Genomic DNA, 19,624 nt, shown 5'->3' with positions numbered 1-19,624 from the left:
TTTCAGAACTAAGCCTAAATTGTGAAGGTGAAGATAGATAGTACTGTTACTTATAGGTAGAAGACAAAAGTTGAAGTCCTACCCTTTTAAGGGCCTCATTTTCACAGGAGCAGCTCCTTTATGCCAGCATGCCTACCCGCTCCACGAAAGGTCCTTGGGCATTAGTATTGACATCATTTGTGAAATAAAATAAATCAACAAGAAATTCCTTCAAGTAACAAATTTTAATAACAACCTCAATTTTTAAAATTTCTAATAGCTAAATTCCACTTAATTCAGTAAGCCTCAACTTTTAATGTTTTCTTATACATAGATTTCAAAATTTTTCTTTGACCAAAATGCATAACTGCATTATTGCGTAGGAGAATGTGACACCCTAAACTATTCAGCGCAAATTAGTGTGAGCAAAAATCTCATCTAAACTGGTTTTATAAGCTAAAACGTACTTCGTAAATAGCAATATGCGGCACTCACGCTCCACACAAAAATGCTCTAAATTCTTAAATCAAACTCACAAATGTTAGATCATCGCAATAGTAGAATAATGTAGAGCATAAATAGCCGAATAAATCACCGGACTTTTGCTGCTTAAAATGATTTTAGAAATGCAAATTTTGTTTAGAAAGGAAAGAGACAGTGATGACATTCAAGTTCAGCTTTATACGCAACTTCTTTTACTGGTAGAAAGTAAATCGACGAAAGGCTTTTGCAAAGAGCAAAACGAAAAGCATTTTCTAACATATAAAAAAGAAAAAGAAAGAAAGAAAGAGCAAGCACAAAAGCGCGTAAATGGGAGCTTTATGGCTTTCAGACAGCAAGTACTCTTTCAGCAATACTCAACTTTCTCTTTGAAACTAGAGTGCTGTTTATGACTGATATGGTGGCTGGGATTTTGCTTCTAGGTTTATATTCTTTTAAAACTTTTGATTTTTATAGAAACAAAAAACTGTAGCAGACAAAGCATTAAAATGCCATTAGAAATCGTTATATGTAGTGATGTTGCAAATATAGAAATATGAGTTTTAAGAACGGGAAAAGAAGACATCCATTTTTGCCCATTTAAATTCCTCTCTTTAATTCTGCATATAAATGGAACAATGTTCTTAAAAAAGATCAGAATGGGGATTTTTGAGGAGAAAGTTTCATATTTTACCTCGTGCTTTTCTGAGGTATGAATCAGGATATAAATGCAAATATGGTAAAGTAAAACTTTCTTTTGGGAGTTACATTTCCGTAAAAGTTAAAACTTTCCGAAGGCTCCAGCAACACTTAAATGAATAACGGAAGAGTTTGGCGATCCATTTAATTTTAGCAAGAAAACTTTTTCAAAAGTTAAAAAAAAAAAACAGAGTTTATTATTCTTAAGCTCATGAGCTATTATCACTTTCTTCAAGCCCTTTACTATGAACAAAATGAAATACTAATTACAAAATATAGAAAACGAAATTAAATCAACAATGAATTGCAAAAGAAAAAAAAGAAATTAAAAAAGTAGAAAGAAAAAGAAAGACAGAAGAGAAAAAAGTTATTTCTGAAGAAAAAATATCTTATAGGTAAAGAAAAATAGTTTTTTAAAAGTAGGGTTTCACACGGCAAAAGTATGAATAGAATTTTTGAGTTTTATTTTTTATCTTTTTTTTGCTTTTGTTAGAGTTAAATAATTTTAATTTATTTTTAAAAACATTTTCCCACACAACGAAGCTTCACATACTACTTTGCTTCTTTGCTTGCTAGTACTTTGCTTTGCTTTCTATAATAAAGAGCACTGAGATGGAGGGGGAGGGGGAGATAGTGCTTCATATAACTGGCAAGACATAACTGTTGTAGCTATCTGCAGTCTCTGAATCAATTACTACTTTTTTTCAAATTAATAACTCGCAAAAATCGGCAGCTTAACTTTATTGTGAAGTTCTTGAGTTATATTTTTAGTGCTTCTGCAGCATTATCGCAATAAATAAATAAATATTTTTAAAGAAAAGATGTTGGAGAAAGAAAACAAAAGAGAGAAACACGGAAATGAGAATGATGTTGGCGTGTAGATGTGGAACCATCAACCACCAAGGAACAAATTGTGAAGATATTTTTATTATTATAACTTTAAAAATCTTTTTAAAAGCCAGTTAGAAATTACGGTTTAAAGGTTTGCAAAACTTGTTCAGAGAATTATTGTACATAATTGCCTACGTAAAACTTAGAAGGACTCATCAATAAAAAATCATTTGTTACACACATTACACTCAAAAAATTAATGAGCCTTTAAGTACAAATTATAAATATCGAAGACGAGACTTATACTGTCTGTCAAAAAAAAAAGGTATTTGATTTATGCTTAAAATAGCCTAGCTAATCAGTGAACCTTCAAAACTGCAGTTCAAGAACTTGAGGATGCAGTTCAATGTATTTTTTCTGAGTTGCCAATTGAATTGAAAAAAAAAGAGATCCGTAATAACTAAATTTAACTCTGTCCTCATGTAATCTATAGTGATAACATTTATGTACAAAAATCATTCCAATGCATCGCCGAAAACATATAAGTTTTCTTTTTAAAAGAAATAATGATTTTTTAGTGAAAAAAGTGGGAAAGTTGTGAACGGTTCGGAAGTATTCATCGAATGAATCAAATATGAAGCAAATTTTATTATGCTTTGAGCATTTATACCAATACGTTTGCAGCCATTGAAATATTTTCTTACTTTCTGTGAATCAATCTATTTCAGTTCAGTTTTCTGCTTTGTTGTGCCATAAGTTTTGTCAATCAAATTGATCTTTAACTGAAAAATACGAGGGCAAATCAAAAAGTCTTTGCGCCTATTTTTTTTAAGCCAAAATGCGTCTGTGAATACAAAGCAAATATATACATTCGCAGGAGTGACAGTTCCTTAAACCGTACCAGCCGTATCTACCTTTTGCTCCAATGAGCGGAGCTGCTATCAGTCATGTAAGATGAAGGTTGTTCTTTAGACGTCCACAGCTTATGAGCAGTGAAGTGTTGTTCGTTTTGTATGAAGCAAGGTACAAAAGCCCATTGTAATTCACAGGGAAATTCACTTGCAGTCCAGACCTTGCACCTGGTGATTTTTACGATTTCGGTCCACTGAAGAAGTTTCTGGCAGGACAGAAGCCAAGAACGCGGTCCGACGGTGATTCCACAGGCAGCCGGAAGAATTTTACGACAGGGTGATCTCTAATTTAGAGCTGCGATAGGACAAATGTCTGAACCGGTGTAGTGACAATGTGGATGAATAATGTAAGGTACGTAGTACGCTACGTATATTTGTAAATACCTGTATGTACCTATTTTTGGCAAATAAAAAATAGGCGCAAAGACTTTTTGATTTGCCCTCGTATGTTTTATTTTGAATTGTGTAATTTTTGTATATTCAATACACTGTCGTTGTTAGGTGAAATAGCGTAAAAAAGCAAACATCTATAAAAATATCATACATTTGCATCGGAATTATAAAACTTTTCTTTGGTGAAAAGGAAAAGTCAAAAAAAAAAAAAAAAGTTTATGCCAACCTTTATAACAAATTTGACAAAAATATCACATATGACAAAGCTATGTGAGAATTTTTGGCTAGAAATGGTGCTCGTAGAAAGCAAAATATTCTTTACACTGTATGAAAATTCCGAAACGTCACTGATCGCTTGCAGGTAAAGCTCCAGGATTTCAAGAGTTTCCCCCAGTTTCCTGTGAAAATCAAGTAGCTTAACGAAACTGTTTCCTGGATTTCTGCGAGTTATATTAAAGCAGACTTCTAGCTGCTGCAAAAAATATTTTAGCTACCCGTGTCAAAATATACTCAGCGAGTTGATTACGGGTTCGCCTTCAGCCCTACTAAGACCTGTCCAGATTGACTAAACTCCAAATGAGGGTGAAATTCAGTCTCTCTCTGGATACTGCAGCTTTTGCAAGTGCTCGGTAACCTTTGGCCATATTTCCAAAATGCTTTATGAGCTTTTAAGGTAAATCAGGATGGCACCAAGTAATTACTATAAATATAATGTAAGTTTTCTTGGAAAGGTTCATGCTTTATTCCAAAAACGTGACAGACTTTTATTGGGAGGTTTCTGAATTCTTCAGAAAGCTTCCAGGTTCATTTCAGGAAGGTTACTGACTTTTCACAGGAAACTTTCCTGTTTTTTTACCAGATATGTTACTAGCAGAAATTAGGTACATTAGCTGCCCATTATTCTCCAGGAACGTCTCTGATTTTTTTTCTTTTTTGTAACAGTATATCATACATCTTTCTCAAATAGCATTAGTCCTATATGCACCCCCTGTAATCCTGGAATTCTGCATTGCAAGAAAAATCTAAAGTGTTAAAAGCTAAAAGTTAAATTGAGTTTTATTTTATCGTTTTCGTCGATACTGTAGTCGGTGCAAATGTAGATGTATTCGTGTAGCTATTTTAGAAACAATTCTATTTTTTAAGTAATATTAAATATGAAAAATATCAAACTGTGAAACGTTTCGGATTCAAAAAATAAAAATATTCTTCATTTTTTTCATTCATATCTGTTTAAAATAGGTAGTCGTGAAAACAGTTGTAAGGTGAAACTTTTTCCTAAAGTCAGAGTTAATGACGGAAGTTCTATAATTAATTTTATATGCAGAACGATGAAAATGGCGTCACTTGAGAAAAATGTCACTAGATAAGGATTAATCTTGCGAAGTAGTTAGTTGAAGCCAATTAGGAATATTTTAACCAGTAAGTTTCTGTCTATTAAATCAAAACTTAAGATAGTTATGAAACCTTCAATTCCGTTGCACACACACAAAAAAAGACAGAGATACATTTTTAAACTCTGCATTTCGAAAAATATGGTGTGGTTTATTTAATGCTTAACTACATAACGTCTGCCGTAGTATTACATATATAAAATTTAAAAACAAAACAGCATTTCCCATGACGTTTGAAATACATAATTTAAAGCATTCTTAAGAAACTCAAGTTATAGAGATATGCACTATGATTTTTCAAACTGAGTTTTAAATCGAGCAGAATGCACTTTGATTGTAAAAGAGAGAGAGAGAGAGAGAAGTAAGAATGCTACATTTAAATTTAATATACAGAGTGTCTCAACTTATTCAAATTTAGTACCGTAAACGCGGTCTACTTTGGCCCACAGTTTGGAATTTTTCTCATTTTTTCTCAATAATTTTGTAACTATTCAAATTTTCAAGCTGTGGAAACATTTTTTTACGCAGTTAGAGTTCTATTAATTTAATTTTTTAATACTGATCACTTTGTTTCACAGTATCATTACCCCGTTGATTCTTTTTTATTTGGGCCAATGTTACCCTTACGTTTGGGTTATTTTGGCCCAAAGTTGTTTTTCCTATTTAAAATCATTGTAGAACTAACTAGAGCCAAATAAGGACGTGTGTTCATTGGAAAACCTTATTTCAAAGAAAAATACATTTTACAAGAGGTTTGAGTCACACATATTTGTTTTAAGGAAGATTTAAAATTCTTAAAAATGTGTATGCCTGTGCATGCCTAGTTATTGTCTCCGAAATTACTGACTGAGAACAGTCATCTTTTTATCAGTTTTGGAAATTGAATAATTTTATTAGGATAACACCATCCGTAAAGCAAAGGATCCAAAATTTTTGGTTACTTACAAAACTTTTTGGTGCGTTTAATTTTTTAATTTTTTACTCTCAACATTAGCTCCTTCTTCTCTCGCATGAACAGTTATCCCTGTAAACCTGAGCTCATTCCTTTTTTACAATAACAAAATTCCGTAAACTTTCCAACAAACTTCACAAAATTTCTAAAAAGTAGATGCAACTGGGTCAACGTTTTCTAAACCTCCTACAACATTTAGTTATTCTTCATCTTCCATAATAAAAGCCGTGTAACTGAGCCCTGATTATTTGAGTCTAATCGCTCTCTAAACCTAAGGCCCCTATATATACGAGTCAACGTATCAGCTGAAGATGAGCATTTTTGGATCGAAGCGCGTGTTCTGTTGCTCCTGAGACGACAATATAGAACGTTGACATTTACCATATTTCGGACTTTCACGTTAACATGTATACATTAGGGTGGGTCTTAGCTATAGGGCATTTTTCGAAAATTAAAATTTCATTGCTCTCACCCTCTTATCTTGTGCTAATGAATAAAAAACAGACTTTATAGAATTTCCCTTCATTTGAACAGTTTCTAGGGGTGCCTCAAATGCCTTGAAGTTCAACCAGTCCTGGAAATTTAGTAAAAAATTTTACAAGATTACATTTTTCTTCAACAACGGAACAATTTCTATGGAATAAATACGTATGAGGCAGTGAGAAGCAAAGGGATGTAAATGCAAAAATGAAAAATTTGGAGTTAACCTGTATAACTAGTAGGAGAACCTCTCCTCTGCATTGGGCACGAGATGGTACTAATAGTCCTGGTAGGTGCTGCTATGCAGTATGATTTAGAAAAAAATTTCAATGAAAATCTACCTACGGTCCGAACTTTAAAAGCGTTTTACTCAAAACTTGAAGAAGTCCACTTACATCCCTTTGCTTCTCACTGCCTCATATTATAATGTCAAATAATTTCTATAGAACCAAAAAAAAAAAAGCGTAAACAAGCGAAAGTTGAACAATATTTTTTCATAAGTGAGGATTTATTAACAGTAAGGCAGTTTTCACGGTCTTTAGCAACAATGTGTTAAACAACGTTTTTCTCAAATCTTTTGTGAAAATATTATTGTGTTTCTGAATCAATTTTACACCCTTTTCTACAGTTTCAATCACAAAAATTAGATTTGTCAGGTTTTCCAATTCCAACCAGAGTCATCATTCTAAGTTGGAGGGTCTTTGTTACCTGTATTTCTTGCTGTTGTATCATGCTAAACTGCTCAAATTTCATCGGTTAAGCCCTGTATTTCAAATGCTTGATAAACAGCCATGACTTTTTCTTCTGATAATGTTGCGATTTCAGGGACTCCCAACAATTGCTCCATGTCTTGAAAAAATATAATTTCCAAGCTATTGATCCTCTCAACTCCTGTGAATGTTGGGAGTAATTTTCCATCCCAGTGTAACACTAATTCTTGGCAATCATTAAGGTTAAATTTTTGAACTTTTTTTATGTCTCTCTTCACTTAATATTTTTCAAAGGCACTGAAGACAAGTTCGATTTAAGATTAAATCCTCAGTATCATGCCCGAACGCTTCTGCAGCAGCGACCAATATGTAAATTTCATGTCTATCAGTGATAGTTCAGAAAAACGAGGAGTAAAAACTGCAATATACCTCATGTTTCGGTTCGAGTCGTGATTCCCGTACTTGTAACATCACTGCTGTGTTAGTTGCTGGTGTTTGCTTATCAATGACAGAAGGACTGTCACTGTTGTCAAAACCATAATTGCTTGGGTTGCTTGAAACTAAACCATAAGTTCTTTATGCGACATATTGTATATCATTTCTTTACCAATTCTTTTCTTTCGAATAACTTCCTTTTTTTCTTATCAATTTTTTTCTCCTCCTTTAGCGCTATTTTTTTCAGCACCAATCAGGGAGACCGGGAGCCTTTTTTGCTCGGAAAAACTAGGAATTTCCTATCCTCTTCATTTTTCATATCTTTCAAAGCATCTGCATGCACACAATATCAAAGAGATCGTGCATAATTTCAGGTCTCACCCCTCAAAAAGATCTCTTCTCCCTATTTTTAGTTGAGTTCTAGAAAAGAAAATCTATAACTGTTTCTATGCATTATGGAGCACTGACTAATTTATCAATTCAGTGATCTAATCTCCTAGTTGGAATTCGTGCAATTTGCCAAAAATCAGAAATTTCTTGAATCTCTAATGCTGATTTTTTTTTTTTTTTTTTGTCGTACTTACAACTTTAAATAGTAAAAAAAGTGCTTAAAACTTGTCCGTTCGACAGTAGCTTCCCTCTAATAATTTGTTTGGAAAGATATAACTCAGAAGATCAATATTAAAATAGCTCCTTAATTTGCGTGAAGAGCTACTGGAAGGCTTTGGTGCAATTTTACAAGTCTAGGTTAATTGTTACGAAAGTCAGACAAAAGTAACAGCACAAACCACTCGTGAGTGAAAATTATTGATTAAAGACAATGTTGTACTTGGTTAGGAAACAAGTGAAAGATGCACATTTGTGAAAATAGAGTTATAGCATAAATCACTCTCAAATAAAAAATAATGATATAGACAATGTTATACTTGGTTGGAAAGTAAATAAACGATGCACATTTCATGAAAATGGAGTTATAAATTAAGTTTACCTAATCATATGAAAATAATTATAGATTTATTTTGTAAAATATATATATTACCTTTCATAATACAAAAGGGAAATATCAAGTGTTTTTTCATATTCAGTTAACAAAAGTAAACGCCATGTTATGAAAAACCCTGCATGCTAACAAAGTTCATGAACATAAATTAAATTATATTTCTAACAAATTTTAACATCATTCCTAAATTTATGTGTTCTTACAATAGTAACTCAACTAAAAACTAACAGAGAAACTTTCGTGAGATTGATTCAGAAATGATTGCAGCAGAACGAAGCGTCATGTTGGCGAAAAAGCTTTGTTGCCTGAAAAGAAGCCTGAGCAGGAATCGGAATGGTATGCTAGGTCACAGGAGAAGGTAGTTTGAGTTAAATAACACTTGTAACAGGAAATAAGGCCATCAAAAATGCAAATCTGATAAAGTTTTTTCTTTCTTTGAAAAATGATGAAAAAATCTTTTTTTCGGCAAAAATTCGATAATTTCATGCTGTTTGAGGCACCCCTTAAACATTTCCAATTGAGCTAATATTTTGCACATATAATTTTTTTGTTCATTGGAACAAAATTGGGAGGTGGGAGCTAACTTTTTACAAAGTTGAAAAATGAGGGCTACCCTAATATACATACAGGAAAAGTGTAAATATATGAACTCCTTTATAAACGAACTTCTATTGTGCAAGGTATCAAACTTCTTAAACGTAATATTTCGGCTGAAAGACAAGACAATTTACAATTTACCAAACTTTATTTACTTATTTTTATTTGGGGAGACAAGACGGGGCAGTTGCCCCTTTTCTTTTGAGAAATAAAATTTACTGATATATGTACAGTACACGAATGTATTTTTTTGAATTCAATATGCGATGAGCATTTGCCCTTCCCAACCACGATTAAAATTTAAATGATTATATGACGTTGACGAACATCAGATAACCAAAACCTATTTATAAACTCTCTATTTTAGCAATCATAACAGCAGCGCAAGAGATATTTCTCGACCCACGCGTTCTCAGCTGCAATGAAATTCTAATCATTTAATATCCCACCGAAATTTGCATTTTCTGTGCGTTCCATGGCGTAATTCCTCTCTGGTGTTGAAATATTCAACAAATAGTTTATATCAAGCTCTAATTTTCCCAAAAGGTGAAGAAAACTTATACAGAAAATCTAATGTATGAACAGAAAAGCTGAAAACTATAGTCAAAAACTTACCTTGAAAAGTATGTTGGTTTGGATACGTAACGGATGCAGCTATGTATGGATTGGCATCGAACAAATGGGTGATGAGGTCATTGAAGAAGTTGTATAGCTAAAATTCGAAAGAAAAAGAAAATCATTCATTGATTATTTTTATTACACACTTTTTTAAAACATAGTTAGCTTCTAAATTCATAATTGTTTCAAATGACTTGTGCTACATACCTTTATCTTACTCAGTGACGCAACAGCCCAAGGGGCCAAGGCCTACTGTGTCCATTTCAGTTTACGAGATTGAAGGCTTTGGGGTGAAAGGCAGATGTTCAGGTTAGGTGGCCAAATGAACGCGCAACCCCCAGGGTTTAGTTCCCAAACACGCTTGGTACTCAATTTATCGACCCACGGAAGGGATGAAAACCTGATTCAAAACGGGAATCGAACTCGGGTCTGCGGCGTAGAAGCGCGAAGCAACAATAAACTCGAATCAACTACATGCTTTAGCACATAGTTTAAATATTGCTAGATAAATTGGACTGCTAACTTAAATAATTTTACCATTTCACTTTGCCTCACATTTCCTTACTTAAATTTATAACAATGTCACATGCTGATGAGGTACATTTTTTCGCGAAAAACATAACCGGAGGTCTTTTAATCTGGAGGTTTGAATCTAATTAAATTCCAAGGTAATCTTGAACTTAAGGAAAATTACCATTTTAACAGGGCTGTAGGTATCATAGGAGTAATTGGCTGTAAGTAGTTTTTATTTGCAATGGGGTAAATAGTTTTATTTTGGGTCCAGAGATAGCTGCTGGGCGTTTTTGCTGTATTTGCAATTTTTGAATTCGTATTTTTATTTCTTCATTTTGCCGTAAACTATTAATCTCACTTTGCAAAATGCTTTCTAATCAAATTGCTCCTGAATTTATATTTTAGAAAGGTTTGATATGAATCAGAATTATCTTTCACTTAAACTAAAAGGATTAAAATTTAATGAAAAGTTTGATAAAAACGGAGGAAATTCTCGGTTAGTTTCAATGCCAATTTATTTAATGCTTAATTCTTTCCCAATGTCTATTAATTAAGGAAAGTAAAGTCAAAACATCGCATAAAAGGCATTCTGAGTTTTTTTCAAAGCATGTTTTTTTTTTTTTTTTCATGATTACTTCAGATTGAAATAATTGTTTATAGGTTTAACATAAAAAAAAAGAAAAAAACTAAGTGCAATATGTGATTCCGGGGTAACCGAATAAACAGGTTAGCATTTGCAGCCAAAGTACATAAAAGAGTTTTAATCCTATTTAGTTATTTGAAAGATCTTTCTCTGGTATAGATTGAGCCAGTTCAAGTTAAAAATAACTGAAAATCAATTTCAAAACTTGCGATATATTTTCTTCCGCAAAGTTAGAGCTATTTTAAGAAAGAAAAGGTTCATTTTGAATTATCGGAGAAATGAATCAGTTCATCTGACAATTTACAAGCCATCTGAATAAATATTCTGCCTAGTTACTGCGATCGACTAAAAATTTAGCGATTATTTTAGTGAGTTCAATTATGTGGGGGCTCAGTGTACATACTCCGTTGCCCTCTATTAAATTTGGCTAAGAGCCTAGCAATAGTCATTTGTTTATTTATTTTTTGAAAATCATAAATAGTTTCAAAGTACCAACTGGTATGTCTGCAGCAATGTATAGAATTCATTAAGAAATTGAAGACTCAAGCAGAGAAGTCATGATAAATTGAATTTACAGTGAACTCTCACTTATACACTACCCCTTTTATGCGCCTTTTTCATTTATACGGCAGTTTTCAGTGGTTCCGGCTAATTTTGCAGCAAAATTATGATAATTTCATTCGTTTATGCGTCACTCCGAAAACAAGTATTTCACTTATGATCCGAATTTTTTCACTTCATAAAAAATAAAATAATTAATTTTCTTTAATTTATTATTATTATTTTTTTTTTTAAATTTGTTCCAGGAGGGAAACTTTAACAAGCAAGCAATCTTTGTCTCATATGGAATGGAAAGCGCGTTTTATTAACTTCATTCTATATACAACCTGTCGCCTTTGTTGTTTCTACGAAGACGTTTTTTCAGAATGAATTATAATTCGGAGTAAGGTATGTCTTATCTGTTCAATACCCTTTGAAAACCCGTGAATGTAAATCACATGACATTTCTTGTTCCCGAGGGAAGAGAAATAATGCATGCTTATTTTTTTAAGTCTGTAAATAAATAGGGGTGGTTTGTTTAGTGACGCGCTTTTTTTTTTTTTTTTTGTGGTGTTTACAATTTATTTGTCCAGTTAGCAAATTCTAACTTGTGCGTCATTACGTAAGATTTATCTCTCAACCAAAATGTAAAAGGACGAAATCGGACTGTCTTAATGCAATTTGAAGAAAACCCTTCAGCGACTAAAAGAAGCTTTAGCTGATCATTCTAAAATTCGGAAATTGACTTTGAAAGGAGTTCTAAGAAGAAAGGAAGCAATTCTATGGTATCTCATGGACTTATTTATTGTTTGAATGAATGTGATGATAGAAGTATTTAGTAACAAGAGAATTAAGACTTTAAGACATATTGAAGATATCGCTAATGAAATGGTGATTGATATGCAAATGAAGATTAAATGAAAGTGTCTTCCAATCATATGAGAGCATTGGAAGCTTAAGATACTATTCAGGAATATTCGCAATTTGATTCCGAAACTGAAACTTAATTTTCTTATGCAGTGGCTCCCAAAAGTGTTCGTACACCTTGAAATTTTGTAGTAAAACCAAAATAACGCAAAACTGAATTCGAATATGAAGTTCAATTTTTTTCACAACATTCCTATGCCATTCTGAATAAAACCCAGTAGTTTTTTTCAAAATATTGCCAGATTTTATTTTTGAAATTTGTCAAAAAACGAAGAGAAAGAGAAAAAATACGCCACAAAAGTCATCGTACACTGAAATATTTTCGAATAAATTCATGATTAAAATTATCATATGTGGTTTTTTTATTATTTTTGCATTGTAATGACACTGTAAAGTCATTTGCCGTTAATTTTTTATCTATTTATTCCCTAATATTCTGCTTATTTTAAAATGGCAGGTATGCGTAGAAAATAACAAACACGATTCGAAATTTGATTTTTTTCCCTCACAGTAGCCATGAAATGGTTTGAAATGTCTCTAAATTAGGTAATTTATACCATTCTATAGTGAAGTGCTTGATAAAATGCTTTAAAGACAATAATCGGATCGAAAACAAGGTAAGAAAAGGTCAACTGGCAAAGTTAACAATGCGTGATCGGAGGTTTACAGTTAAAAAAAAATATGAAAAATACACATTTGAGTGCTGAAAAAGCTTCTGCAGAATTGAATGAAACATTTTACGTTTAATTTTCACCTAAAATTTTCGCCAAGTTCTCTGATTAGCTGGATTAAATGGGACCTCTTCCTGCAGAAATGTTCTTGTTCGTGCGAAAAACAGTAAGCTTGCGCTTTCCGTCGTAATATCAATGATAAATAAGCTCAAAACGTTTTGGAACAACGTCTTACTTACAGCTGAAAATAAATTCAACATTTTGGGTTAAACTGTTCTATAATTGTAAATAGGAGAAAAAATGAGGAATTTAATCTGAAGAACTTAGTTGGATCAGTTAATCAGGACGGGGAAGGCGGTCTAGTGTGAGGGTGCATTACAGCATCAGAACTTGGAAATTTGGAATTTTTTGATGAAATAATTAATCATGCTGTTCATTTAAATATTTTAAAAAGCAATTTTTAACTATTAGCCCAAAATTTGGTAATCGGAAACAACTTTGTTTTTTATCGAGATAACGATAAGAAGCACACGTTTGCGTTTGGTGCCTCAAAAATTGTCTCCTCAATCGCTAGAATTAAACTTAATGGAACATATTAGGAGATATCTGGTAGCTAGATTACGAAAATACACCATTGAAACGAAAAGCGAAGTAGAAACAGTAAGACTCGAAGAGCGGCTGAACACTTACTCAGAAATTGCACAAAAAAAGAAAGAAAAAAAACAATGAAATCTATTCCCAGACGTTTAAAAGCTGTTGTTGATACTGCATGATATTCTACTAAATAATAACTTTGTAAAAAGTTAGATTATTTACTAATTTTTTGACATTTTTTCAAGGTGTACGAAGATTTTTGTGAGATAAAATTTCCGCCACTTTTTGGTTTTTGATTTTTTAAAAATTATGTTTTTATGTTTTATTAAAAATGTTCATGTAGTTTTGTTAAAAATAGATCATAGATCTTATAATAAAATACCTATTCTGAAATATTAATTCTAACCAATGGATAATGGCCAATTTCATTGAAAGTCGTAGGTGTACGAACACTTTTGGGAGCCACTGTATGTATGAATTTGATAAATATTGTGTTTGAAATTCATCTGCTAAAAAAATCTATTATGGATTATTTTGAAGTGATATAGATTATTATTAGGTATTCTACACTTTTTGTTTTCTTTTTATCTAGTAGTTACGTTTCTGTAATTTCCCACCCATTATTAATATCAACCTATTTTCTATAGAAATACTCTCACTTGAACGTATATTGATTTTTAGACTTTTGAATAGCCTTTTCACTTATGCGCTTTTTTTTTTTTTTTGTTGTTGTTGGTCCCTTGGACCGGCGCACAAGTGAGAGTTTACTGTATTTGGTTAGTTTGAATATTTTATTTTCTAACGAATCCTTAGTTTCACTCATGTATGCGACATAAATGTTGAAGGGAAAGGATGAAAAAGGAGGTTTGTTTAAATTCCTAAGGAAGATGAACAATTCACGAAAGATGTTAAAATTACAACTCTGAGGAATGATTTCTCATAAGAAAGGAGGGTCAGTTGGTGCAAAGGGAAATTTCAATGTATTAACTTTAAATCCGTCCTTTCTTTCGGAGGATTTGAGACATAAAATATCGTGCACTATGTTTACCTCTCTGAGAGTAACTGCACTGTTAAAAAAATCCAGAAATTTTACGGTAAAAGTTACTGGCATCCACTACTGGTTGGCAGTAACTTTTACCGTAAAATCCTATTTTATACTGTAAAAGTTTACGGTAGAATAAACGAGAGTTAAAAAAAACGCAAAATACGAGCAGCAGGTTCGATTTCGGGACCTATGGGTTGGCAGGCGTCTTTGCTGCCCACCATACGAGTTGGGACACATCGAGTGAGGGGAAATACGGTGTTATGTGCTTCGCTCTGCAAGTCACGTGGTGAATCAATTGGAGCTGCAATCGTTTATTTTTTTCGATACAATTCACTGTAATTTTTTCTGTTCTGTAAATACTCTATTTTGCATTAATATTTACCATAAAAGTTTCCCAAATTTTTAACAGTGTGGGCATGAAAAATTTGAATTTATGACTTTGTCAGCGAATGAAATCAAGTTTCCTTTACCCCCAGTGTGTTTCTTATTGCCCCAGAGACTAAGGGGTGAATGGAAGCTCCCCATGAGGTTGATGTAAGAAGATAATCACACTATACATTATCAATTTAGAAGTTTGTTAAGTTTTACACCAACTATACTCAATCTGATACCCTTAGGTCACAAGCAACAGGCTGAATTCGCCAAATGTTATCTGAAATCACCGAAAAAGACATATTGTACGAAAAATTAAAGTGTGTAATTCACATCAAAACAAAGTCTTCCAAAAACATAGGTAGAATCCTACCCCAGAGTACAGTATTATTGATAAGATAAATGAAAACGCGAAAATTGCATATCAATAGTAGTTCGGAAAGTAAAATCCGTAAATAAATATTTTAGTAACTTGTTATATGACAAGTAAAACGATTTGAAGCTAGTTACTTCGTATATGTAGGCCTACCGAAGAGCAAAATGTACGATCAGTTAAGTTTAAAAAACTTTTTTTCTCGGTGTCATCAACAAGCAATGATGATGCTTGCACAATTGTTTAGAAACACGCGCTTTCTATACATTTATGTTACCTAGTCTTTACCCACCAAGAACTGTGTTTTAAAAATTTGTGGAAGTGTGGTAATAGAGTTTCTTTCCATCTTCAGGTCAGTTGGGGTAAAGTATAGTAATATGTTTCACTTTACCCCAACTGACCTGAAGTGAGTCGATCAATTTACTTAACTTATTACTAAAAAGAAGGTATAATGGTGTTTGAACTTTTAAAGAAGGGGAATGTGGAACTAAGTGAAATAGCGGGGCGAAGTGAAATGGTGAAATATTCACTTTGCTTTTAGCACCACCTATCTAGTAATATTTTAACTGTGTAGTAACACATGTAGTACAGTGGAAGCCGGTTAATTGAATCAGTGGTTAGTTGAATCAACCGCTTTAATGAATCAAATTGTCGAAAACAGAATAAAATCCAGCTTTATTGAATTAGTAGTCTTATTGATTCAGTCGCTTTATGGAATCAAAACTGTTTAGAACAAACGCAATTCATATAAGCGGCTCCCACTGTATTTTCCAGTCAAGGAAAAATCCCTCTGAAAATTAAAGAATGTGATGATACAGGAAATTTTGAAAAATTTGATACGGATAGTGTAATATTTTGTTGTAAATCAAAAAATATTTTTGGTATTATTAAATGATAAAGTTCTTGTTATTAAATTTGAAATATTAATTCAAACCTACTAATAGTCGGTGCAGTATTTATTTGCTTAATATTAAGCTTAGTTGTATTGTAAATGCGTTGTAAAATTAGGCGTGGCGTAAAATCATGCGGGTCAAAGTGGATGGGGCAAAATGAAATACCTCAAAGCATTTACTTATTCAGTCATTTATCAAATCACTTACGTTTTCATTTATTTATTTGTTCAGTCCTTCATTTAATAACTCCTTTATTTATTCACTCATTCATTTATTTTCTTATTAATTAACTATTTTATTCATTCATTCTTTTATTTAGACGTTTATTTGATATCTATCTTTAATGATCCAATGGAAAATATTTCATTTTTCACTTTGCCCCATGGGGGAAAAAAGATGAACATTTTCCACTTTTTTTTTTTTTTGAGGCACAAACTTACTGCCAAAAATGGAAAATAACGTTTCAATGAAAATGCAATTGTAAAATATATTGTTCTTTCTTCATGTGCCGTAATTTTCAGAACAAATTTCCAATTCGTTCATTTTAAAAAAAAGTAAGTTATCTTAACTATTTCACTTTCAATGGATACCTAGCCACTGCGGCATCCATGCCAACGAGCAAGCTGACTTATTTGCAAAAGAGGCTTCAACATTAAATCCACCTTGTCTCCCGATCCCTCTTCGAAATGTCAAGCAACATCTTAGGAGCAATATCAGGCTCAAAAGAATTTCTTCGCTCCGTTACATTGCCAGCGGAAAATCTTGGGCGTGTCTTCTTGAAGACCAAACAAGACTGCAACTTTCCCTCCTCCCTAGAGTTGAAGTGGTTACATCTTTTCGTGTCATTACTGGTCACGACTACTTACAAGCCCATCTTTTTAAAATCGGACTGACCAATTCCCCACTGTGCCCACTAAAGGGAGCATCTTTTTGATTGCCAAGTTCTTCTCGACGTGCTCAAGGATGTCGTCTTTAAACAGCTTTCCCGCTCTACTACTACATCATTGTTGTATTGGACTGCAAGGCGCCTTATGCCTAAAAGAACGTTGGCGAGAGTAATTAAGAAAAAAAATGCCCCACATTCCCCTATATTAAGTAAGTAGTAAACCATACGTTATTTAATGTTGAGTAGGTAATACTATAACAATAGTTATCGAAACACAAATTACGTATTCGAAAATAATTAGCAAAAGAAATAGGGATTTAAGCTGATATTTTTAAGAACAAAAAGGATATTTTTGAGAAAAGGATTTCTCCGGATTTGGTTTCAAGAAACGGGTTGAAAAACAAAAGTGAACTGAAAACTATTCTACTACTCTTTCTAGGCACTAAAGTAAAGGTCGCGATAACAAGCAAGACCTAGAGTTGCATGAATCTTGACTTGTTTATTGCATCTTTTCACAAGCAGTTAATTTAATCAAGTTATTAACTTTCTTTAAGTAAATCACCCCACAGAGAGGATTTTTAACATGTTCCGTAAACTGATCATCTACCTTAGGGATTTGATTTAATGTCTGTTTTTATTACCTCTTTGTGATATATAGGAGGAGTAATTTATCAAAAGCGAACATCCACTTTTTAGAAAAAAATCATTTTATGACATTTTCTAAATCTTTCAGATGACATTTATCAAATGACTTGCTCTCAAGAAGTCCAAACATGGAAAATCCTATTTTATTTGAGGGTAAAGTGTGTGCCTTTTTGATCAAAAGGTAACAAATCCGTCCTCTGCTCGTTTTAATTTGAACAAAGGGGTACATATCCTGAAAGAATCTGTAGTACAAAGACTTTTAAATCCAAAGGACACATGTCCAAAATCCTCAAATTTTAATCCACTACTTTTAGGTTCATGTACTTCGGTAAGAGAATAAGAGAAGGTGAAATATTAGGATTTTGGTGAAATTGGAATTCTCAGCATTCAGGTTTTTGTTCAAAAGGGCACATATCCAAAACTAAGATGGCGATGTCTCTTTGTTTTTTAAACACAAACATTTCTTACTCTGGGCTATGATTTGTTGCGCTTTCGTGCTCAGTTCTGTGCCCAGAGAAGTTGATAAAACTATTTTGCTCTTACCTTAATTCGTTTTTCTCACCTCCTGAACATTTTTAGAAAATGGATGTGTTCCCTTTTAATAAATTAGTCCTCATATATGACAGTAAGTCGAAACAGAGAGAAATGATTTAAAATATGATACCTTCGTTTGATCTTGTTCTCCAGCATATTCGAGAGACTGAAATATTGTCCACGAACATCGTCTTCGCACCTCTTGCCTCGCCAAGTACCTTCGATACCACTTTTGTATTAAAATTGCGGCATTGAAAGCTGAAAGGAAAAAATGCTAAATTCATTGTCATGATTGCAGGAATAAAGAAGTGCAAAGTGAGAAAATTGGAAGATCATTTAATTTAAATTTTTACCAATTCATATAGAATTTCATTGGATAAGTTAGAGTTTGATGTTGATACCGAATGCATTTAAAATATAACATAACAATTAATACTATCTACTTAGCAACTACAATTATTTTAAAGATGTTACGGAAATTCCTTTTTTATTTTTTGAAAAGGAAATATTCTCTAATATAACGTCATTTGAACACAATATAAAGTGCATCCTACATTTGATAAACCGTAGACCAACATTTATTTTGATTTGATGAATCAAAAGAATTACTTGAAGGATTCTTCTAAGCGTTCATGTAACTTCTTTCGAGAGCAGTCTCTGAAATCTGTCGGCTTAATCTTGACAGTAAAAATTGCATTTTGAATACTCGTTATTGTTAGAAATTAAAAAACAAATACGATATAATTCCCCAAGTGTCTGAAGAGGAATCCGATTGAAGTGATGTCTGATGTAATTGAAAGCACTCCAGTTTATTATCTTTGGCATCACTCAATTTCTTTACCTAATGAGAATGGTCAGAAATATTTTCACTGTTTTCTCTAAGAACAGCACGAGTGGACACAAAACGTTTTTTTTTCTGAAAAAGTGATTGAATAATACTATCACCGAAAAAGTGCTACGTGGTTTCGTTGAAAAAGTCTTATGTGTTTCATTAGGTGACCGCTTTGCAAGCATTAGCACATATTTGCAGACATTGGTAGATATCTACTACCTAGTATAATATCCAGGCATCCCTCTACTATAGAAGCGTCAAAATATTTTCTAGGAATAGAAAACTAAAAAAGATTTATTTTTATGGGGGAACTACACTGCTTCCGTTATGAAAGCAGAACAAAGTCTCCTTTGGAATATGACCAGATCTTAATTCGCAAAGTTGTTCAATCAAATCAGTATTGTTTGGAAGGTGATGGCAATGCACCGCATGAACCTTCATTCTAATCTGCAACTTTCAGAGCACTTCTTTTAAATTTGCCTAAAATTTTAGGCTCTCAATTTTCATCTACACCATACACTCAAAATGACATATGTGAACATTTGCTGTTTTTTTTTTCTTTTTAATTTCTGATTAATGGCAAAGTTTACTGTTTCGATGGAAAATTGCTTTAGGTCATCAATTGATCATATACGAGTTTTAACGAACTATCAAGATGAAGCTTTTTTTTTTTTTTAATT

At 32.7% G+C, this 19,624-nt stretch overlaps 1 protein-coding gene across 1 annotated transcript in view; it reads right to left on the bottom strand.

The window, feature by feature from the left end:
* The window catches only part of LOC129231391 (serine/threonine-protein phosphatase with EF-hands 2-like), a 162,996-nt gene that overhangs the window by 99,855 nt on the left and 43,517 nt on the right, over positions 1–19,624 (bottom strand). The window contains exons 2-3 of the mRNA XM_054865694.1: positions 18,243–18,370; positions 9,474–9,570 (exon numbers count right to left, since the gene is read on the bottom strand). Coding sequence (XP_054721669.1) covers positions 9,474–9,570; positions 18,243–18,370 — 225 coding nt within the window. The remainder of the gene's footprint in view (positions 1–9,473; positions 9,571–18,242; positions 18,371–19,624) is intronic.

The sequence above is a fragment of the Uloborus diversus genome, chromosome 10, assembly GCF_026930045.1.
Source record: "Uloborus diversus isolate 005 chromosome 10, Udiv.v.3.1, whole genome shotgun sequence".
In the NCBI taxonomy this organism is placed as follows: Eukaryota; Metazoa; Arthropoda; class Arachnida; order Araneae; family Uloboridae; genus Uloborus; species Uloborus diversus.
Note: the sequence above shows the minus strand (reverse complement) of the source record. Positions and strands in the feature narration are given on the sequence as shown.